Below are 24,462 nucleotides of genomic sequence, written 5' to 3' on the forward strand. Positions count from 1 at the left end.
CCTCTTATTCATTTAGCACTTATTGATTCAGATGTTGCCAAACAGCCCCTAAAAGCTACTGACTCTTATTAAAACATGTGGGTAAAAACCATTTACTCTAGCCACTACTCCAACCTACTAATTCTTCATTAAAACCCGGTCAACTTGGACTACTTCTTTATTCACTCATGCACAACATGCCACTATCCATCGACCTGTACCCGTTAAACCGTACTTGACCCGCAACGTGTTACACAAGCTGAACCCGTGACCCGTAAACTAACCCGATTAACCCAACAGAGACGACAACTACTAGAGGAGACAACGGCCGCAGCTCAAAAGCTCGAGGTAAAAAGAACTTATGAAAACAATGTGGATATAACTCTATCACATACATAAAAAAAATAATAATAAAAAAAACCCTCTACCTGGACTTAAACTAGGCAGTAAGAGTATAGAGAAACAATAATAAAAAAAACCCTCTACCTGGCCTTAAACTAGGCAGCAAGAGTATAGAGAAACAGATAAAATGGACCTTTGAAATCCTATTTTTTGGCATATGATCCTGACTTCTGTTTGTCTTATTGACTATTTATAATAAATTAAACTTTACTTAAACTTCTGATCACAAAGAAGATTTATAAGCACTTCACTAGTATATAACAATCATTTTCACATATTGTACACTGTACAGACACAATCTTTGGCACAATAATGACACCACAAAGGAACACAAGTACAAAAAAAACAAAAACAAAACAAAATATCAATACTAAGGATGAGCAGCCAGCAAAGCTTGTGATTGCTTCTCGTAGCGGAAACCTAAAGCCTTTGAATCATCCGCAGACCATACAAAGATCCCGCCAAGCTTCTCTTGGTTTCTAAGCCTGTTACACGCAGTAAAAAACCCGTTCTGTGGTGCTAACCCTCCACTTCCATCACTAATGAAGCTAGCCAAGATACTACCACCTCCATAATTCGAGCTTTGTGTCTGAAAATAGTTCATAAACTGAGAAACAGTGGTCCCCTTATCGTACGCATAAAACTGGAAGTTGACATAGTCTATTATGTGACCGTAACTCTTCCAAAGAGCCAAATAATGGCTTTGAATGTCATCATCATCATATGGAGCTATAGAAGCAAACGAGATGACTCCGTTGTTCTTGAGGGTGGTTATAAGCTTCCCAATGCACTCAGCAAATGTTTCAGGATCTGCGTGAAAGTGCTCGTAGTCGATATCAATCCCATCTAAATGATACTCTTGGATGATGTTGGTGAGTGAAGAAACCGCGTTAGATACCCATGAATCCACTGAAGAAGGGCTAAAGTAACAGCTTCCTCCATTCACACTGTCACCTCCCAAGCTCAAAGCTACTTTGACATTAGAATGTTGGTTCTTGATAGAAGAGACTTGAGAGGGGCTGAGATTATCGGTGTCCCAAAACACGTTGAACTTTCCATTGGTCGGGGATGAAGAAGATGAAGTGGTGTAATCGATTGCAAAAGCGAGTATATAGTGGAACTCGACATTTGGGTTGATGGGTACATCTGAAAACTTGACATTGTTGAACTCTGCTCCGATATATTCCCGAAAAAGGTCTGATTTTGATGCTGAAGGTTGTGTTGATGCCATGGCTACAAGAGCTAGTAGCGCGAAAAGAACAATGTGAAGTTTAGAGAAAGCCATTTTGATCAAAGGGTAAATTGTGTTGAAACTTTGAGTGTTGATGATGATCAAATGTTGGAAAACAACAGTTAAATAGGAGAGATTGTTTTGCAAGGTAACTATAGTTTGAATTTGGTGCCGTAAGTGTGTTGCTTCTAATTTGAATATTAGTTTGAACTTTGAAGTTAAATCTGCAAGAAAGAAAAAAAAAAAAAAACAAGAAAGATGTCTCTTTTTTTACTTCTCCTTTGTCATTTCTTGGGTATTTTGGTGAACGTGTCTAAAAATGCAATCATTATTTTTAAATATTGTTGTTAAGGTTGTAGCTTGTTCACATAACCCTAAAGATTTTTTTTTTTATTTTTCAAATTAAACACCTACAAAAATGAATGACCAATGTATACTCTCTATGGGTGTTCATCAAAATCCATTGTGTGGTTATTCGAATAGGTTTTTTGATGTAGGATTTTTTGAAAAATATTTAGAATTAAAAATTCGATTCTGATTTAGATTACTAGATTAGATACAAAAATACAAATTATAGAAAGAAAAAAACATTAATTCGTAATTCAGTTTAGGTTGATTCGATAAAACAATGTCTATATTTATAATAATTAAAATCTATATGCAATTTAATTTTAGAAGAGAAAAAAAACATAAATTCATTATTCATTTCAGGTTGATTCGAAAACCAATATGTTTTTATTTAAAAAAAAAGAATTTTGAATTTTAATAATGGAAACTATGATTCACTAAGAGGTAAGAGTTTGATCATATGCTAAATTTTATTTAAAAAAAAAACGAAAACCAGTTGTATTGATTCAATTGCTATTACATTATTACTTGTTTGTATAAAATAAGAAGAAACAATGGGCATAATAAGAATATTGTGTTAGGTATTGGATGAGAGTAGGCTCAAGCGGAAGCGAAACAAACACACACACTAGTAGAAAATAAAGAACATGAGAATTTACGTGGTTTGGTCAAGCTGACCTACGTCCACTGTTAGCAACTATGGTTTCACTTTTATTAGGTGCTACAAAGATTAAAATTTCATCATGGGTATTTATGGAACAAGATTAGGGTTAACTACTTAGTCAACAAGTTACCTAAGTGAGCCTAAAACCTAATTAAGGCCGGCTGTTGGTGCACTTGTGTCTGTACTTTGTCTGTATTCGGTCACGATGTAAACGATGTCCTTGTCAGTCTTGTAAGTTGACCAAGTCAACCATCCTCCGGTTTGACTTGAACAACAGTTTGTAAATGTTGAAGGATGTTCTGTGTCGAAGGATAGCTCATCGAAGGATATTGTAGATCCTTCGATGGCATCGAAAGATAGGCTTCGAATGATAGACCTCGAAAGGTGATCTTTCGAGGTCCCTGCTGATCCTTCGAATACTTTGTCTTCGATGATAGACCTCGAAAGGTGATCTTTCGAGGTCCCTGCTGATCCTTCGAATACTTTGTCTTCGATAGATGATCCTTCGGATCATCTATCGGATCCTTCGGACCAGACATCATGGGCTGGGTATAAATACCCATGCAGTGTGTTGAGTTCATCAGATAGACAGACACTTAGAAGCACAGACAGAAAGATACCGAGAGATTGAGAGCTTTGAGAGCATTCTGTCCAGAACTCACACACACACCTTGAGAGTTTACATGTTAGATTTGTAAACATTGTGCTTGTAACTGAAACCTTCATTTGCATTAATACAAGTTGTGTTAATCGGTGAACCCGTGTGTGTTTGTGTTTATACTTGCTTAATCCCGGTTTGCTCGCTAGCTTGGATTCCGCACTCGCTAGTGGGTTAGTATAACAAGGTTTGAGGTTCGTCATCCTCCGACAAAGGGACCTACAAGTGGTATCAGAGCTTGGCTCTTTACCTTGTTTAAAACCGGGTTATTCAAGTTCTTGGTGTGTGTTTGAACACTTGGTTTAACACCCGTTTTTGTTGGTTTTTCTACACTTTTTAACATAAAAACGCGTTCTAAACCTTCGGGAGTGTTCAAGGTTGGTTTGGGTAACTTAAAAACTTGTTTTTGAGTGTTTTGGTAAATTCCGGCTATATCTCCGGTCAAAAATTCCGGTGACCGGTTCTGGATAAGGTTTCCTTTTTGGGCCAAATTATCTTTCAAAATCTTAGTTGGTGGGAAAGTTGTCAGCCTGCCATACTCTTTGCCGAAAGTTGACCTTACCTACCCATCACCTTTTCACCAACCTGTCACATCAGCGTCAGTGTGTCAGACTCTCTCGAAAGATATCTTTCGACATCAAAAGATCATCTTTCGACCATCTTTCGATCAAGGAAGGCTCGAAAGACTATCATCCTTCGACCCATCCTTCGAAGTCTGAAACATATCCTTCGATAAAGGAATCTATTCGAAAGACAGTGTCCGAAAGATAAGGATTTAACTCGAAAGATAAGGATCTTTCAAAAGAGAATCCTTCGAGTTCTTGAATCTTTCGAAATCATTGTTCGAGATTCAACAGTAATCTTTCGAGTACTGTTGATCCTTCGAACAATAGTTGATCTTTCGATTGTAGTCAGTTTATTGTTAACAAGTTTCTGTGATTTCAGATCTTTCGACCAGGAACCTTCGACTGTGTGATCTTTCGAAATTTTCACTTAGCATTTATTTTGCTTATCAATCATGAATCCGAGTTGGTGGAATCCGGCACCAGACAGTGGTAAATATACAAGTTCAGGTGTCACTCCCTCATGGTGGGGTACACCGGCTCCAGACGATGGAAAATACATGAATACAAGGTCATCTCCTTCATGGGCCGAGTCTCCGGTATCGACATCTTCTCAGGGAAATCAATGGGCATTGGTATCGAATCAAACTCCGAGCATTCAAAGTATTCTATTAAGCGAAAGCGAAACAGGAAGTTTGAATCGACCTCCAAAGTTGATGCATTTGAATGAATATTCAGGATGGGTTGAGAGATTTAAAACATATGTTCTTGGTCAAAATACCGAATTGTGGATACGTTTCACTACAGATTTCGATCAAGCCATAGAGGTTGCTGCTTCAGATACTGCTACGTTTGCCGATCTTCCAGAAGATAAAAAGAAAACCTATGATCTGGAAAAGAAGGCATACGCCATTCTCACCCAGGCGTTAAGCAGGGATATCTACCACCAGTTTGTCAGCTTCAAGACAACAAAGAAGTTGTGGGACGGGTTGAAAACCAGAGGAGTAGGAAATGCAGCAACACGTCAAATGCGTCATGATCTGCTCAAGAAAGAATTTGATGGTTTCACTTGTATGGATAAGGAGTCCTTGGGAGATATGACCAGCCAGTTTTATCATTTGCTTACGGAATTGGACAGTTATGGTGTAACGACAACTCAAGCTGAAGTGGTGAAGAAGTTTGCTGATGCTTTGCCTCCTCAATGGAGTAGCTTCTTGGAAATCCTGAAGTACAACGGAGTGTTGAGAACCACTAATATCAACGACTTCGTGCAGCTTTTGGAAAACAAGGACCAGGAGGAAACATTGAAGGCAAAAAGAGTCCCAGTGGCGCAAAATCCAGAGATATATTGTGGAACTTCCAATTCTTCGTCTGCAAGAACTGGTCCACATGCTCCACTTCAAACGGCGTTTGTCACTAGCACGGATATGTATGGCAATCCGGTGCAAGTTCCTGTAAAGCCACCTCCTACCACAGACATGTATGGAAATCCAATACAGCCTCCTCCTCCTCCTCCTGCTCAAACACAACGTGCATGTTATGGAGGAACATCATCTGCTGGTCAACAATCAAAGTCAGGTACCGTACAGCTCGACACGTCAAGCTTCTCTAAAATCAGTGTAGAAGTAGCTAAGGAACACATGGAGCTGCTTAACACTGTAGTGAGCGCGTACTGTGGGTTAATAGAAGGTCAGATTGGCAACATTAATCTGACACAAGAAGATTACAGGCAGATTGATAAAGAGGAGATGGACTTGATGGACATCAAGTGGGCCTTTGCGAGTGCTGTGAGAAGAGCAAAGGATTGGATGGAAAGTACTGGAAGAACCAGCTTGGAAAGTAAGAGAGACACCAAGTATGGGTTCGATAAACAAGCTGTCAAGTGCTTCAACTGTGGTGAACGGGGTCACTTTAAAAGGGAGTGCACAAAGCCAGCCCAGCACGGAAATCAAAACCCCTTCAGAAATCAAGGCAACCAGCAGAACAGAAACAATGAGCGTACATTGGTGCCTGTCAACAACCAAACCAACCGGGCACTTGCAGTTCAGGTGGATGAAGGTTGTGACTGGTCAATCCAGTTGGGTGGTGATGCTCCCGATGGAACAGCATGTTTTGCTCAGGTTGTGAAGGAGCTAGTTCACACCAGTGGTGGAGAATCTTCTGCCAGTGGTGGTGAATCGTCTGAAGATGAAGACTCCTCTGGATACAGTAGAAGTGTTGATGAAGAATCATCCAATTCTGGTGATGATCATGTGGGTGAGACATCTAATGTTTCGGATGATGTTGACTTTAATGAACTTTTGGAGGAAGCTGCAGCAGAAACTCAAAGAAGATCTATTCTGGTGGATCAAGCTGCTTATACTTCGTCTTCTCTCCATTCAGCCTTTATGGCTAATGTCGACGGTTCATCAAGTCAGGTATGTGTCGATGAACTCACTGCTGTTAATTGTGATGAATGTACTAGGCTGCATGCTAGATGTGCTGAAATGGAGAAAAGTATGTCTGAGTTGCAAGGCAAACATGATGCTTTACAAGCTAGTTTGTTTGACTTGCAAGACAAACATACTACTGTGAATGAAAATTTGAGTGACTTGCAAAGTAAGCATGACGCTTTGCAAGAAAAGTATGATGTGACTTTCCTCCACAATCAGAAATTGACTGTGGACCTTTCCAAATGCACAGAAGCCAACATGTTTTATGAAAACCATGAAAAAGAATTTAAGTCAGTAATTGAAACATTAAAGAAAGATAAAACTGAACTGACTAAAATGGTTTCAAGAAAACAAACTGATATTAATTTGTATATATCTCGCCTTGAGATTATGCAAAAAGAGATGGCTTGTGTGAAAACCGAAAGTGATGCGATCCAACTCAAGCTAGACAGTTATTTGAGCTCTAGCTATGTGTTAGATCACATCATTGATGTTCAAAAGGAAAAGAGAGATGTCACATGCATAGGCTACAAGAAGTGTCCACCACCAGTGAGACATAATTATGATGCCATGCCTGATGAAGAGGACAGGGTATTCTTTGAACCTTCTGTGCCTCTAGATGTTAAGGAGTTTGCTGCAGGACTCGGATACCAAAAGGAAGTATCCTCAGATTCAGATGTGTCAGCAGATACATTTGTAAGTGCTGAACAGAATCAAGATCCTCCAGTTGTGATTGAGGATGCTGATTCGTCTGATGATGAATCTGATGATACTGTCCCAGCAAAGTCTGATGCGGTAGCCAAAAATGAGGACATACCTCTTGAGAATCACATTCTATGTGATCCCCCTGTACAACCCGCTAAGACTGTTGCAACTGAGTCCTTTTCTGCAGAAGAGCCGGAGAGTGTGAATTTACTGTACACTCTAGTTGGTGATGATAAAATTTACTCAGACAAAGATTTTCCCATTAAGAATGTCAATCAATCCTTAATCTGCAAAGTCTTTGAAAATTCGACAAGTAAATTTTTGGGAAAGACAGGACCACGTGTTACAGTTACACAGTGTCCTCCTATTCCAAAAGCTGAAATCCGAAAACAATTTGGCAACAAGAAATTACCAACAGTGCCAAAACAGCAAAATCACACCAAGCCCAAAGGAAAATCACCGGCTCAAGTCCAAAGGAAGCCGAACCAAAAGAAGAAGAAAAATGTTAACTTTGTGAAATCGACGGGAACAGACAAAATTGAAAAGTTTGAAAATCAATCTAACTTAGATTTTGTCAAGAAAACTATTGTCGAGAAAAGAAATGAACCAAGCAGTTCAAAGCCTAGTACCTCGGGCTCACAAAGTTCAACATCATCGGCTAGGCGATCACATGATACTTCGGGGTTTGTTGAACGAAGATCATGTTTTGAGTGTGGAACCATTGGGCATATAATTCGTAATTGCCCATATCTTCATAAACAAAAAGAAAAGGTTGATGATCCCCGTGGCAAGAATGACCGTAAGCCATCTGTTTCCACAAAACAAGATCCCCGACTTGTAAAAGAAAGGGAAAAGAAACAGAAAAGGCAACAGGTCAAGAAGATTGAAAAAGCAATTAAAATCGATGTGGTTCAAAAACAATCTGTTGCTGTAAAACCAGACAATTCTACAACTTCGAACAATCAAGAAGTTAAAATTTTAAAGAAAGACACTGGTAAAACAAAACAGACCTGGAAACCTAAATCGGTTACTGAATCAGGGGGACCATCACAATTCACCAACCATCAAAGACAAGAAGTTATTGTCATTGATGAAAATGGAAGACCCAAGACCACAATGGCTTGGGTCCCCATCTCCAACTAATTCATTTGAGTTCATGTGCAGGGTGCTTCAGGAGGAACTATCAGTAGTCATTGGATTGTTGATAGTGGGGCATCCAGGCACATGACAGGCGACATGAAGCTTCTCTACGACGTTAAATCTATTAGAGGAGGTTATGTTGCTTTTGCTGGAGATAAAGGTGGATATATAACGGGTGAAGGAATGATATCCAACGGGATTTTCAGCTTTGACAAGATCAATTTTGTGCAACAACTTGATCACAATCTTCTTAGTGTTTCTCAAATCTGTGACAAGCAGTTCTCAGTACACTTTGATGCTAATGGATGTTATGTGCTGAAGCCCGGCTTCAAAATTCCAAAAGAATGGATTCTCTTGTCGGCTCCAAGGATAAATGATTTGTACGTCCTTGATATGAGCCAAGCTATTACAACGTCTGCACAAGCAACTTGTTTCGTTTCCAAAGCCACAGAAAAAGACACTATCTCTTGGCACAGACGAATGGGTCACATTCACTTACGCAAAATGAATCATTTGGTTTCAAATGAATTGGTGAATGGTGTTCCTCTCAAAAATTTCCATCTTCAAGACGTCTGTGTTTCGTGCCAGAAAGGAAAGCAAACAAAGAAGAAGCACCCTACAAAGAAGATCAACACGGTGGCGGTTCCTCTTGAACGCTTGCACATGGATTTGTTCGGTCCTGTCAAGCACAAGAGTATTCGGGGTGATCAATACTGCCTCGTGGTTACTGATGATTATTCAAGATTTTCTTGGGTTGCGTTCATGGCACATAAGAATGAAACCTTTGGCATTATCAAAAACTTGATCATTCAGATTGAGAATTTGTATAAGTTGAAGGTTAGGCGGATACGTAGCGACAATGGTACTGAATTTAAAAATCATTCCATGACGGAGTTCTGCACTTCAAAGGGTATTCTTCATGAGTTTAGTGCAGCTTATACTCCTCAACAGAATGGTGTCGCTGAACGTAAGAACCGCACATTGATCGAGACTGCTAGGACAATGTTGGTAGAGTCACAGTTGCCCATTCCATTCTGGACTGAAGCTGTGGCCTCTGCATGTTATACATTGAACCGAGTCCTTACAGTCAAAAGGCACAACAAGACCTGCTTTGAGCTTCTTCAAAAACGGAAACCAGATCTGTCTTATCTAGAACCGTTTGGAGCTCCATGCACAATCATCGATCCTAACGGAAAGTTTGGGGCAAAAGCAATTGATGGATACTTTCTTGGGTATGCCACCCCTAACTTACGAGTCTGGAATCTAGAGACTAAAAGGGTCGAGGAATGGTCTGAGGTCAGAGTACAAAGGCACACCTTGCCAGTCAAAAATCCGGGTCAACCTTGGATGTTTGAGTACGATGATTTCTTCAATTCGATCAATGTTGAAGCCGTTAAAGAAAATGCTGCGGCTAGGATGTTTTTCGAGAGTGACAATGCAACAGTTTCACCGGTGGTTCGTCCGATTCTTGTTAATCAAGAACCATCTTCTTCGGTGAACAATAATACTCTCAACAATGAGGATTTTCATGATGCAAACGAATTGAACGAATCTTCAGAGGATGATGAATTTGTAGATGCAGATCAAGAAGCCCCAACAACAGCAGTTCATGGTACTTCAGAGGGTACTCCTCCAGTGGATGCCCATAGAACAGCTGAGGCTACTGCATCATCCTCTTCGTCAATTCCGGGCCTTGATTTGGTTGTTGATCTTAATCTGAACAACCTGGGTATAAATGTTCCAGTTCCAGATAATCCAGAAACAAGGATTCATAATACCCATCCTCAACAAAACATCATTGGAAATGTGCAAAGTGGCGTTCAAACAAGAAACATGTTGCGAAACAACAACTATGCAGGCTTGTATGCAGCTATTCGAGAATCCGGGCAACAAAACGATTGGTCCTTCGCGTGTTATGTCTCACAAGAAGAACCAAGAACGTGGAAAGAAGCCTTGAAAGATAATGCTTGGGTTGAAGCAATGCAGGAAGAGCTGCAACAATTCCAGAAGCTGGGTGTCTGGAAACTAGTGGAGAAACCTGCTGGATACAAGAAGATTGGTACCCGTTGGGTTTTCAAATGCAAAAAGGATGACCGCGGAGTTGTTATCCGAAACAAAGCACGTTTAGTCGTTCAAGGTTTTCGTCAGATTGAAGGGATCGACTACAACGAAGTCTATGCACCAGTGGCACGTCTCGAAGCAATTCGAATCTTTCTAGCCTATGCATCTTTCAAAGGATTCAAGGTTTATCAGATGGACGTGAAAAGTGCATTTTTACATGGTGTGGTTAAAGAAGAGGTATATGTCGAACAGCCTCCAGGTTTTGAAGATCCTATCCATCCCGATCGGGTTTGGCTGCTCAACAAAGCTCTCTATGGTCTTCATCAAGCACCGCGAGCTTGGTATGCAACCTTATCACACTATCTGCTGGAGAACGGTTTTCGAAGAGGTCTTATCGACTGTACTCTTTTCATCAAGGAACAAGATGGAGATCTTCTTCTGGTACAGGTATACGTTGATGATATTATTTTTGGTTCTACTAATGATGTTTTGTGTAGGGAATTCGAGCGCATCATGCAGGATAAATTCGAGATGAGTGCTATGGGGGAAATGACCTTCTTCTTGGGCCTACAAGTACAACAAACGGAGTCTGGGATATTCATCCATCAGACTAAATATGTTGGTGACATCTTGAGCCGGTTCCAGATGTCTGATGCAACGCCCATTGGTACCCCATTGCCCACAAATCACGGAATTACTCCTGACTTGAAGGGAGAAGCTGTTAGCCCTTCAAACTATCGTGCAATGATCGGATCTCTTATGTACCTCACAGCATCAAGGCCAGACATAATGTATCCAACGTGCCTGCTTGCCAGATATCAAGTTAATCCGAAGGCCTCACATCTTGCAGCTGTAAAAAGGATTTTTCGTTATTTGAAGGCGTACCCTGACACTGGTCTGTGGTACCCTAGGGATAATAACTTTGAATTGGTAGCTTTCAGTGATTCTGATTTTGGCGGATGCAAAATCGACGGTAAATCCACAACGGCTGGATGTCAGTTCTTAGGAAATCGCCTAGTCACATGGCAGTGCAAGAAGCAGACGTGTGTCGCTACATCAACATGCGAAGCTGAATACATTGCTGCCTCAAGTTGTTGCTCCCAAGTTCTTTGGATTCAACAACAAATGCGGGACTACGGTTTTGAATTCCTAACTACTCCTATTTACGTTGATAATTCTGCTGCTTTAGATATCACTAGAAATCCTGTGCAGCATTCGAAGACCAAACACATCGAAATCAAATATCACTTCATACGTGATTGCTTTGAGAAAAAGCTAATCGATGTTGTTAAGGTCCACACCGATGACCAACGTGCCGACTTATTTACCAAAGCTTTTGACAAATCTAGATTTCACTTCTTATTATTGGTAAACTGCATTAAGGTCAAGCAAGAGTAAAACCAACATTGGAAAATCATTTTTGTAAATATCTTTGTGTCTTTTAAATTTATCTTAGTTTATTGATTTTAGGGGGAGGAAATCCAAAAATAATCTGAAAATCCAAAAACATCGAAAAATTCAAAAAAAAAAAAAAAACACAAAAACAATAGAAAAACAAAAATGAGTTTCCTGGCGAGCAAAAGAGAAAATGATAGTACATCAGTGGTCTATCCAAACCTCTTTAAACCTTAAATGAAAAACGATAAGCAGCTCTATATAAGATGTATCGGTAGGCTCACAATCATTTTAAAGTGTGCAGGGTGATATAAATCTTAACCGACTGAAGACCAGGTGGGAACCATTCATTGGCATATGGTCTTAGTACCGAAATTTCGTTTGATAGATTGCCGAGGTTCTGAGATATTCGGTCTTTATGCTGCTTATCATCTGGGTATCATGGTTGTTTCTATAAAAAGACTAAGTCTAAGATCTTCCATGATACTATACATACGTGTACATATTACATACTGCATTCGACCTCAATAAGTGATAAACAATCACATGTCCAAAACAAATAAGTGATAAAATATCACATTTATCCGGGTGTCAAGTTCGTCTCTCTGCTGTACGGAAGTACTGACCTGTTCACGGACTTGCACCTGTGCCCTCATGCATATGAAAATCAAGTTCCTCATCAATAAGTGATTATATCACATAGGGCTTGTTTTCAAATCAAAATAAGTGAGAATCTCACATCATATACGGTCAAACAGATGATAATCGGTATACTCACCGGTAAGATGAACTCTCGTGCATACCTTGATACGGGAATGTGTCGTGATGTGGATGAACACCGGTCGGTAAGTATAAATCATACCTTAACGTATCCCCTCGCCATGATTACATCTGATAAGTTGAGCTTAAGTGGACAACAATACCGATGATTGTTATAGGATGCTTATCTTAATGTTAACTAACTGAACAACAAGAGTGTTTTGGCATGACCGTACACTGATATGATTCTCTTACCCTCGAAACTCGCAAAAAGAATGTCTGTATATATTTATTTACTACTTAACTTTTACTGTTTTCTTTTATACAGTTTCGTCGTTTGGTGCATATCAACACGACATTAGCGGTGATGTCGTTTGATAACACTCAAAGGATCTTAAATTGTTGTCTTTTAATTTCAAAAATACCAAAAAGATTTTAGGTGTGTTTTAATATAAACTTTTTAAAAGACAAAAAGATTTTATTTCTTACTTATTTTCGATCGTACGATGTTGGAGCTCAAGTCTTCGTTACCTGAAACCTGAACGAAAACCGAATTGACTAAATCTTCATAAACGGTCAAGATTTGCATGTTTGAAAGTTAAAGACTAAAATTGGCAAATTTATTAAACTTTCAAACTGTCGGACGGTGTTTGATTGTGACATGGTCATTCGTGTGTCATTTGTTTATACTATATTCCAAGCAGTTGTTCTCATTACGCGTTTAGATTTCTTGCATGTGCAGATTCTAAAGGCTAGGAGAACATGGTCGATGACAAAGCTTTGGAATAAAGACACGACGTGAAGGCACTCAAAAGATGAAGATGATCGAGTTGCCGCTGGCCATCATCAACACCACAAGGATCTCACTTCATAAAGATAAAGTCCATTCACGAGCATAACTCAAGGGGGAGCTTATGTTAAGGGGGAGTTTGTCAACACACTTCCTACATGATACGGGTAGTTTGTTGATACACTCTCTGCTTTCAAGACGTGAAGACTTTGAAGATCCTCCGACATTGAAGACTTGAAAGGACATCAGAGTTTTGAGAACTCGAAGACCAAAGACCGTCGAAGTTCGAGACGAGTCTACAACTATAGAAGATAAAGACAAAGCTACAGCCAAGGGGGAGTTTGTTGGTGCACTTGTGTCTGTACTTTGTCTGTATTCGGTCACGATGTAAACGATGTCCTTGTCAGTCTTGTAAGTTGACCAAGTCAACCATCCTCCGGTTTGACTTGGACAACAGTTTGTAAATGTTGAAGGATGTTCTGTGTCGAAGGATAGCTCATCGAAGGATATTGTAGATCCTTCGATGGCATCGAAAGATAGGCTTCGAATGATAGACCTCGAAAGGTGATCTTTCGAGGTCCCTGCTGATCCTTCGAATACTTTGTCTTCGATAGATGATCCTTCGGACCATCTATCGGATCCTTCGGACCAGACATCATGGGCTGGGTATAAATACCCATGCAGTGTGTTGAGTTCATCAGATAGACAGACACTTAGAAGCACAGACAGAAAGATACCGAGAGATTGAGAGCTTTGAGAGCATTCTGTCCAGAACTCACACACACACCTTGAGAGTTTACATGTTAGATTTGTAAACATTGTGCTTGTAACTGAAACCTTCATTTGCATTAATACAAGTTGTGTTAATCGGTGAACCCGTGTGTGTTTGTGTTTATACTTGCTTAATCCCGGTTTGCTCGCTAGCTTGGATTCCGCACTCGCTAGTGGGTTAGTATAACAAGGTTTGAGGTTCGTCATCCTCCGACAAAGGGACCTACACCGGCTACCAAAGCCTACGAACCCAACAATCTCCCACTTGGAAGCAGTGCATAGTCCACAAAGTGCATCCAAGCAAACCTATCACCAGTAACTTCAGTAATCTTCACATTCAAGTCCTCTAAGCCTCCAACACTAAAAAAAAAGCTAAAACTACAGTCTTCCTATGATTTCAGTAATATCCTCCTAGTTGCAACCATCCTTCTCATCAAGTACTTAAGAGACCAGTTGAAGCTCCCACGAGCTCCAACCCAACAGTTTTACAAGACCCAGTCGTGACTGAAACCGCTACTGACCCATTCGCTGTCTCAACCGGCTTGCACACTCCACCGGATGCAGAGATACACCGAGAATCAATACCACTCTCCAAGTTCAGCAAGAGTTAACCAAGAAAGATTTTATCAATTGGAATATCGGTCTTGAAAACCCAATAGTTTGTTTAACTGAACCAAAAGCTCTAATATCAATTGTTAGGTATCAGATCACAACAGGCTCAAGGGGAAGCGAAACAAACAAACACACACACGCACTAGCAGAAAATAAAGAACACAAGAATTTTCATGCTTCAGTCATGGTGACCTACATCCACGGGTTGCAACTAGGGTTTCACTTTTATTAGGTGCTACGAAGATTACAATTACATCATAGGTATTTATATAACAAGATTAGGGTTAACTACTTAGTCAACAAGTTAACTAAGTGGGCCTAAAACCAAATTAGGGTCGGCTACCAAAGCCTACGAACCCAACATATTGATCATGCTGCCAACATGGCCTGAGATTCTTGTTAACATCTAAAACCAAAGGCTTTGGATTCATCTCCACACCAAACAAATATGCCTCCAAGCTTACCTTGTTGGGTTAATCGGGTTCAGTTCACGGGTTACTCGGGCCACGCGGTTAGCACGTTATCGGATCATTGGTCAAATGATCCAGTAGCCAAGGGTCATGTAAAATTAGTTATAGTTGCATGTTTCTACATGGGAATAAGCTAAAACTAGAAGTGTCACGTGAACTGAAGATTGCATGAAGATTAATATCATGTGGGAATTTCTTATATAATAAAACTTGGTCAAGGTTGACCGGGTTTGTTGGATGAGATTGTGTGAGCTTGGGATAGTTGGAATATACCTCTAAAATTCAGCTAGTGGTTATTTTGGATGTGCTTATTTTAGTTATAAATAGGGAGTAGTTCTAGTAGTTTGTACCCTCTTTTGTTTAGTTCGAATACAACAGTTTCCTTATTTCTTCTTGCATCTCCTGTTAACCTCTTTTCATATACACATATATATTACGTGAGTGTGTTGTGAGAGTGGTTTGAGTGTGGGACCTGAACCAATATTTGGTATCAGAGCCTAGGGCTTGAGAAGATCGGAGGAAGCCTCCGCCGCTGGCGGGTGTGTCGGTTGGTGGAGGGCAGGAGTGAAAGAAGATTCGAGACGGCAGGTGGCTGTTTTCGAATCGTTTAACAGCAGAAGACGGACGCGTTAAGGTGTTTCGGCCGGCCGTTGTTGTGGTAGACGTACCGGTTACAACGACGGGGGTGACCGGTGATAAACACTTGTGTTCAGTAGCTGTTAGTGGTGACGAAAGGAGGAAGAACGTGGCTGTTTTGGTTGATGGTTGCGGGTTTGCGCAGCGGGAACCAGTGACAACAGCGGTAGTGTTATGATGGTGCCTTGATCGTGTTGTTTCGTGATAAGAGGAGACCGGCGTGTTGCGTGATAAACGGGCGTAAAAGATCCGTCAAAGCAGGTGGCTTTGGATTCGGTTCGTTTAGCAGTTGAAAGAAAACGTTATAAGCGGGTGGCTTTGTTTTCTTGGTCGGTGGAGAGGCCTCTTGGAACAAGTTTGATCGGGAAAAGGTTCGGGTGTCGAGATAATGGCGTTGGAGTTCAAATCAGGTGACTCTGATGTGACCGGGTAGAGGTCGTTGATCCGTGATGAGTCAAGATGTTAGTGAATGTTTCCAACGTGAAGCCATGTGAGATGTTAAAAGTGTACTGCTTTTTTTTTTCGGGTTGAATTGAGAAGGCTTTGGGCATGACCGTGGTTGAGGTCGGGAGTCCGGTAGAAGTCGAGATGGTTCGGGAAAAAAAAGGGGTGATTCGGTGCTGCTGTGACGGGTGTGAACAAACCGATTAAGGAGGTGATTGTTGGGTTAATCGGGTTCAGTTCACAGGTTACTCGGGCCACGCGGTTAGCATGTTATCGGATCATTGGTCAAATGATCCAGTAGCCAAGGGTCATGTAAAATTAGTTATAGTTGCATGTTTCTACATGGGAATAAGCTAAAACTAGAAGTGTCACGTGAACTTAAGATTGCATGAAGATTAATATCATGTGGGAATTTCTTAAATAATAAAACTTGGTCAAGGTTGACCGGGTTTGTTGGATGAGATCGTGTGAGCTTGGGATAGTTGGAATATACCTCTAAAATTCAGCTAGTGGTTATTTTGGATGTGCTTATTTTAGTTATAAATAGGGAGTAGTTCTAGTAGTTTGTACCCTCTTTTGTTTAGTTCGAATACAAGAGTTTCCTTATTTCTTCTTGCATCTCCTGTTAACCTCTTTTCATATACACATATATATTACGTGAGTGTGTTGTGAGAGTGGTTTGAGTGTGGGACCTGAACCAATATACCTTGTCCCTCCAGTTTTCCACAGGCATCAAAGAATCCATCTTTATGAGGTAAACCCAATTACCTAAGTTACCTTTTCTTATAAGACTTGCCACAAGTTGACTTTATGCATAACTTGAAGCTTGTAGATGATTTAAACTTCAAGTTTATTAGGTGCATAAAACTGGAAGTTCACATAATCAATGATATGCCCTTATTTCTTTCACAAATCCAAGTAATGACTGTTAACAAAGTCATCTTTTTTCATGAGGGGGTACAAAAGCATTTTTTATGTTCCGGAATTACTTTGGAATAATAATAAGTCGTTTCGTTGTCCTCATCATGTGAGTGGAAATGCTCATAGTCAATATCAACGCAATCCAAGTTGTACTGCTTGATCATGCTAGTTAATGAACTAACAACTCACTCATGTTTTTTGTTAGTAGTCTGCCACCGAATTACGTTTTTTAGATGAACGCGAAGAAAAGCTAGTATGCGAGTCGTGGACATGTATCACATACATTTGTATATGTATTGACGGAAAAAAGTCTTATATATGAGCAAAAATATATGCACGGCTGTGGGGTGGCGAGTGTAAAAAAATGTCCTCGAACTCTCGAAGCAAGAGGACAATGAGACGACAGCTACTAGAGGAGACAATGGCCACAGCTCAAAAGCTCGAGGTAAAAGGAACTTATGAAAAGAATGTGGAAATAACTCTATCACATACATAAAAGTATAAAAATTTGAAAAAAGAAAAAAAACTCTACCTGGACTTGAACTAGGCAGCAAGAGTATAGAGAAACAGATAAAGAGGACTTTTGAAATCCTATTTTTTGGCATATGATCCTGACTTCTGTTTGTCTTAATGACTATATCATAAATTAAGCTTTACTTAAACTTCTGATCACAAACAAGATTTATAAGCACTTCACTAGTATATAACAATCATTTTCACATATTGTACACTGTACAGACACAATCTTTGGCACCATACTGACACCACAAAGGAACACAAGTACAAAACAAAACAAAACAAAACAAAATATCAAAACTAAGGATGAGCAGCCAGCAAAGCTTGTGATTGCTTCTCGTAGCGGAAACCTAAAGCCTTTGAATCATCTGCAGACCATACAAAGATCCCGCCAAGCTTCCCTTGGTTTCTAAGCCTGCTACACGCAGTAAAAAACCCGTTCTGTGGTGCTAACCCTCCACTTCCATCACTGATGAAGCTAGCCAAGATACTACCACCTCCATAATTCGAGCTTTGTGTCTGAAAATAGTTCATAAACTGAGAAACAGTGGTCCCCTGATCGTATGCATAAAACTGGAAGTTAACATAGTCTATAATGTGCCCATAACTTTTCCAAAGAGCCAAATAATGGCTTTGAATGTCATCATCATCATATGGAGCTATAGAAGCAAACGAGATGACTCCGTTGTTCTTGAGGGTGGTTATAAGTTTTCCGATGCACTCAGCAAATGTTTCAGGATCTGCATGAAAATGCTCGTAGTCGATATCAATCCCATCTAAATGATACTCTTGGATGATGTTGGTGAGTGAAGAAACCGCGTTAGAAACCCATGAATCCACCGAAGAAGGGCTAAAGTAACAGCTTCCGCCATTCACACTGTCACCTCCCAAGCTCAAAGCTACTTTGACATTAGAATGTTGGTTCTTGATAGAAGAGACTTGAGAAGGGCTGAGATTATCGGTGTCCCAAAACACGTTGAACTTTCCATTGGTCGGGGATGAAGAAGAGGAAGTGGTGTAGTCTATTGCAAAAGCGAGTATGTAGTGGAATTCTACATTCGGGTTGATGGGTACATCTGAAAATTTGACATTGTTGAACTCTGCTCCGATATATTCCCGAAAAAGGTCTGATTTTGATGAAGCAGCTTGTGTTGATGCCATGGCTACAAGTGCTAGTAGAGTGAAAAGAACAATGTGAAATTTAGAGAAGCCCATTTTGATCAAAAAGTTGATTGTGTTGGAACTTTGAGTGTTGATGAAGATCAAATGTGGGAAAACAGCAGTTATATAGGGGAGATTGTTTAGAATAAAATTTTGAATACGGTGACCTATGTGCTATGTGTGCTTCTGCTTGTAGAATAAAATTTTGTGTTGATGTTAATTCTGCAAGAAAAAAACAAGAAAGATGTCTCTGATTTACTTCCTTTTTGTCATTACTTTTAACATTTTGGTGAACACGTCTATACTTCTTTTTTGTCATTACTATAACATTTTGGTGAACACTTCTAAAAATGCATTCATATATCTTTTAAGATTGTTATTAAGAGTCTAGTTCCTCACGTAACCTTAAAAGATTTTTCTTTTTCAGATTAAATACTTACATAATGGATGACCAAAGTAGAGGGGCGGATCCAGGGGTATTTTGGGGGTTCCTAGGAGCCCCCTCGGTTTGGCAAAAATGGAAAAAATTAGTGAAAACCTTGTATAATTTGGAAAAAATTCGTAAGAATCTACTAAAAGAAACCCGGTGAAAAAAATTACTGGATCCGCCACTACCAAAGTACATGTTAGCATGTTGCAGTGGTGTAAATCAAATTAATTCTCTTGTTAATCGAGTCATGGTTTTTTAAAGTAAACTAGTTTTTTAAGGTCGCGCGTTCCGGCAAAACCGAGCAAATGATAATGTAAAACAAACATGATTTGAAAATAAAGCACGTTGTTTAGAAAACCATACCATTAGAACAGTTTAGTTTATTATCGTACCGTTTTATGATACCAAATAAATACTTTATTTAGAGTACAACTTCGTTTTTAACAAAATTTATAACAGAATGTCGGAGGGAAAATCAGGCACAACTACGTACTTAAGTATTTAGAAAAAAGTAATAAACGTAAATTATTAAAGAAGTATCAAATTTATTAATTAATATATGTTCTAAAAAAAGAATTATTAAAAAAATGCTATAGAAAATATATGGTTTTAAAAAAGGGAAAAACTTAAAAATATGTTATAAAAAGTAAATATAATAATAAACTATTTTAATATATTAAAAAAAAGAAAAAAAACTATATATTGTTAAAAAAAAATAAAGTTACTATTTATCGTACTTCGTCAACAGATACCAAATAAATACTTTATTTAAAGTACAGCTTCGTTTTTAACAAAACTTATAACAGAATATCGGGGAAGAATCAAGTACAATTACATACTTAAGTTTTTAGAAAAAAAAAAGTTATAAACATAAAATATTAAAGAAATATCACATTAATCGATAAATTAATATATGTTCTAAAAAAGGAAAAAAAAGAATTATTAAAAAAGTCGTATACGAAATATATAGTTTTAAAAAGGGAAAAAAATAAAAATGTGTTATTAAAATTAAATATAATAATAAACTATTATAATATATTAAATAAAAGAAAAACAAAAAACTATATATTATTATAGAAATAAAGCTACTATTCATCATTATTCGTCAACAATATTAAAACCTATATAAATTAGCAAACTTTTTGTGCATAAGGACTTGTAAGTTGTGCTTTGGGTGTCTTTCAAAAAAAAAACTTGATTTTTTTTGTTTTAACTCAAAGGTTTGTACATTTTCCAATTTTAACCCTACATAATTTGTTTTTTTAACTTTAACCCAAAACTTTTCATTATTTGCAATTTAACTTCACAACTTTTATCACTTATACTTTTCATCTTTCGTAAATTTTCGTTTTACGTATAGTTATAAAATTTTCGACTTAATACGACGCAACGTGCATGTGTGGTTCAACATTTTTACCTCTATTTTTCCATGTTTGACAGGTTCGTCGCAATACGCATATTATAGGTCGAGTCAGTGTTGGTTGTCAATGATGGTTGTGTGACATTAGTAATTTAGTACTATTTGACACCGTTTTACGCACAGCCGCAACGCGTGGTGTGCTTTGGGGATTTTTCAAAGAAAAAATTGTTATGCATATGGTTGTCGTAACGTTGGCTTTGGGGGTTTTCCAAAAAAAAAATTGATTTTTTTTACTATTCACCCAAAAGTATTTCATAAATTACTTTTAACCCAAAACTATTTGTTTTTTACTTTTAACCCAAAACTTTTTATCTTTTGGAAAATTGGTATTTAATAAAGCAACCTTTAACCAGTTGGTAAATAATAATCCAGCCTATAGAATTGGTATATAATAATCCTACCTATCAATATGTTGGTACTCAATGAACTTCCGTTAATTTTTTTTAACTGAAGTTAGTTTTTAAGTTTTATTTATTACACAAACAGTCCCTGTAGTTGTAATTTACTAGTTTTAACTATTTTATAAACCTCAAATCGAGGAAAAGGAGGATTTTCGAGTGGTTTTTTTGTTTCATAAAATAGTTAAAACTAGTAAATTACAACTACAGGGACTGTTTGTGTAATAAATAAAACTTAAAAACTAACTTCAGTTAAAAAAAATTTAACGGAAGTTCATTGAGTACCAACATATTGATAGGTAGGATTATTATATACCAATTCTGTAAGTTGGATTATTATTTACCAACTGATTAAAGGTTGGTTTATTAAATACCAATTTTCCTTATCTTTTACAATCTATCCTCATAACTTTTTTTTACTTTCAACTTTGGTCCTTTATAGTTTTCATTTTCCGCAAATTTTGCGCTCTATGCTTGGTTCTAAATTTTGTGACTTAACACATCAAAGCGTGCGTCTTTGGCTTAACGTTTTTACGTTTCGTTCTAAATTTTGCGAGTTAACACGACGCAACGTGCGTGTGTGGGTGAACGTTTTTACATCGTCTATTTTTACCCCGTTTGACAGGTTTAACATAACGTGTGGGTCGTAGATCGACTTAGTTATAAATAAAGAATCTCCGCCGCATTGCGGCGGGTCGTAATCCTAGTTTATATAATTATATAATATATAATTTGAATATGTGTTGATTCAAATATTCTATTATGTTCCACCTTTTATTTTTTTTTCCTGTTGGTGCACTTGTGTCTGTACTTTGTCTGTATTCGGTCACGTTATAAACGATGTCCTTGTTAGTCATGTAAGTTTGACCAAGTCAACCGTCCTCCTGGTTTGACTTGGACAAACAGTTAGAATTATGGTTGTAATTGTCTGTCTCGAAGGATAAGAGATCGAAGGATGATTTAGATCCTTCGATCTGCTCGAAAGATATGCTTCGATGGATGCAGATGGACCTCGAAGGATATACCATCCTTCGAGGTATGCATGAATCCTTCGATGGCTTTGTAGTCGATAGATGATCCTTCGACCATCTATCGGATCCTTCGGACAAGACAATCTGTGCTGGGTATATATATACCCATGCAGTGTGTGTTAGTAGACAGATTAGACAGAAAGACAAGAGAGACAGAGACAAGACAAGAGAGATAGATGCACACATAGAGAGATAGAAAGTTGAGAGCATTCTGTCCGAAACACACACACACCTTGAGAGTTTGCAAAACTGATTTGTAAACATTGTGCTTGTAACCGGAACCTTCATTCGCATTAATACAAGTGGTGTTAATCGGTGAACCTTTGTGTGTTTGTGTTTATACTTGTTTCATCTCGGTTTGCTTGCTAGCTTGGATTCCGCACTCGCTAGTGGGTTTGTATAACAAGGTTTAGGTTCGTTATCCTCCGAGAGGGACCTACAAGTGGTATCAGAGCCGTGGCTCTTTACCTTGTTTAAAACCGGGTTTGTTCAAGTTCTTGGTGTGTTTGGACACTTGGTTTAGCACCCGTTTTTGGTGGTTTTCCTGCATCTTTAAACTGAAAAACGCGTTCTAAACCTTTCGGGAGTGTTCAAGTTTGGGTTGGGTAACTTAAAAAAAAAACTTGTTTTTAAGGCTTTTGGTGATTTCCGGCCAAATTCCGGTCATAATTCCGGTGACCGGTTTCTGGATAGGGTTGTCCATTTTGGGTAATATTTTCAAAGTTGGTAGAAAAGTTGTGTCAGGACATCCCTTCTGCCGAAAGTTGCTTCACCAACCCATCACCTTTTTTCACCTACCCGTCAACTTCGTGTCAGTGTGTCAGAAGCATTCGAAAGATATCCTTCGACATCGAAAGACCATCTTTCGATCAAAGACAGCTCGATAGATAAGCATCTTTCGAGTAGTCTTTCGAAGTCTAAGCATTATCTTTCGTTCTTGGAATCTTTTCGAAGGATACATCGTTCGAACTACTGTTACTCTTCGAAAGATAAGGATCCTTCGTGTTGGTGAATCTTTCGAGATCTGTGTTCGAAAGATAAGGAGAATCTTTAGAAATCATCTTTCGAAAGATAAGGATCCTTCGTGTGGTCAATCTTTCGAAGTCAATCTTTCGAAGTCTTTGTTCGAAACTCAACAGTGATCTTTCGAACATTGTTGATCCTTCGAACAAGTCTTGATCTTTCGATTCTTGTCTGTTTGAATTTAACAGTTTGCATTTCTGAAGGTTTTCAATTAGTATCTCATCAAAATGAGTTGTACAAGTCCTTGGGACTGGAGTATTGACTCACAATCTAGTCAAGAGCTAACCTCCGCTGCAGCTTGGGCAAAGAGTATGTTTCCACAGCCATCAATAAGTGCTAGTCAATGGGCATTGCTGTCGAATCAAAATCAAAACATACAGAATCTTGTGGTAGCGAGAGGAGAAGGATATGCAGCTACCAGAAAGACACATCATGATTTGTTGAAGAAGAAGTTTGAATCATTTCACTTCTTAGAGAATGAAACCCTAAATGATATAACTACTCGTTATTATCATTTGATGTGTGAGATGTATTCTGGTGGTGTTCTTGTCTCTCAACAGGAAATGGTAGCACAGTTTGCTGATGCTCTACCTCCAAAGTGGAGCCCATTCATAGAGCTTTTAAAGCATACGGGCGTTTTAGATGCTGTCAATGTTAATATCTATGAATTCATTCAGAAGTTGGAGCACAAGAACGAAGAGGAAATTCGGAAAGCTAAAAGGATTACACCTACTCAAAACACAGAAATGTATTTGCCTGGTTTTGGTCCTTCAGCTAGTTCCAGTTCTGTTCAGCAACCGAAGCTTCAAACGGCGTTTGTATCCAATACAAGCTCTTCTCCGTGTCCACAGTTCAATCAAACCCAACTACAAGCCCAAGTTTCCACAACACAGCCTCAATTTGATCCAAGTGTCGATTGTGGTCCGGCCATACAGTTGGGAAACGGTGATCAAACAAGAACTGCGTTCTATGCTGAAATTGTCAAGAATGTCAATGATGGTGAATCCTTGGGAAATGATGACAGTTCAGGATATAGTGGCAGTTCGGATGAAGAATCAGATTTAAATGAAAAAACTGATTCTGAAGCTGATAATTTGTCGGATGATGCCAAGGAGACAAAAGGTCAAAAATCTGACTTGATCAAGAAAGCTGATGCTACATCGAACGAAATGGAGAAGATTCTCACTGAAGATGGATCTTTCTCTTCTCAAATTGCCTTTGTGGCTAATGTCACAGATTCTACAAGTCAGGTTCAAGCTAAAACTCCTAGCATATGTAGTGATTGTTCCGATATGAAACTTAAATGTGATGAATTGAAACGTGAATCTGAAACGGTTCATAGTCACAATCAAAGTTTGGTTATTGAACTGTCCAAGTGCCAAGAGGCAAACATGGTGTTAACTCGAAACGAAAAGGATTTTAAATCTGTAATTGAAACCCTAAAGAAAAGTGTTTCCGAATTGAACAAAGTTGTTTATCATAAACAAGTTAGTATTAACGAT

At 38.7% G+C, this 24,462-nt stretch overlaps 2 protein-coding genes across 2 annotated transcripts; both read right to left on the minus strand.

The window, feature by feature from the left end:
* Positions 1-751: 751 nt before the first annotated feature.
* Positions 752-1,666, minus strand: LOC110942652 (chitinase 2). Its single transcript, XM_022184427.1, has one exon. It carries the CDS (start codon positions 1,664-1,666, stop codon positions 752-754), a length of 915 nt encoding a protein of 304 aa, XP_022040119.1.
* A 15,996-nt stretch (positions 1,667-17,662) lies between these two features.
* On the minus strand, positions 17,663-18,697 carry LOC110942651 (chitinase 2). Its single transcript, XM_022184426.2, has one exon. The coding sequence runs from the start codon at positions 18,656-18,658 to the stop codon at positions 17,798-17,800; it is 861 nt and encodes a 286-aa protein (XP_022040118.2). The 5' UTR covers positions 18,659-18,697; the 3' UTR covers positions 17,663-17,797.
* Between the last annotated feature and the right edge of the window lie 5,765 nt (positions 18,698-24,462).

The sequence above is a fragment of the Helianthus annuus genome, chromosome 5 (genome assembly GCF_002127325.2).
Source record: "Helianthus annuus cultivar XRQ/B chromosome 5, HanXRQr2.0-SUNRISE, whole genome shotgun sequence".
NCBI classification, from domain to species: domain Eukaryota; kingdom Viridiplantae; phylum Streptophyta; class Magnoliopsida; order Asterales; family Asteraceae; genus Helianthus; species Helianthus annuus.

Bases quoted from the DNA above. Each gene is read 5' to 3' on its own strand.
- LOC110942652 (XM_022184427.1), bottom strand. From the start codon at position 1,666: ATGGCTTTCTCTAAACTTCACATTGTTCTTTTCGCGCTACTAGCTCTT.
- LOC110942651 (XM_022184426.2), bottom strand. From the start codon at position 18,658: ATGGCATCAACACAAGCTGCTTCATCAAAATCAGACCTTTTTCGGGAA.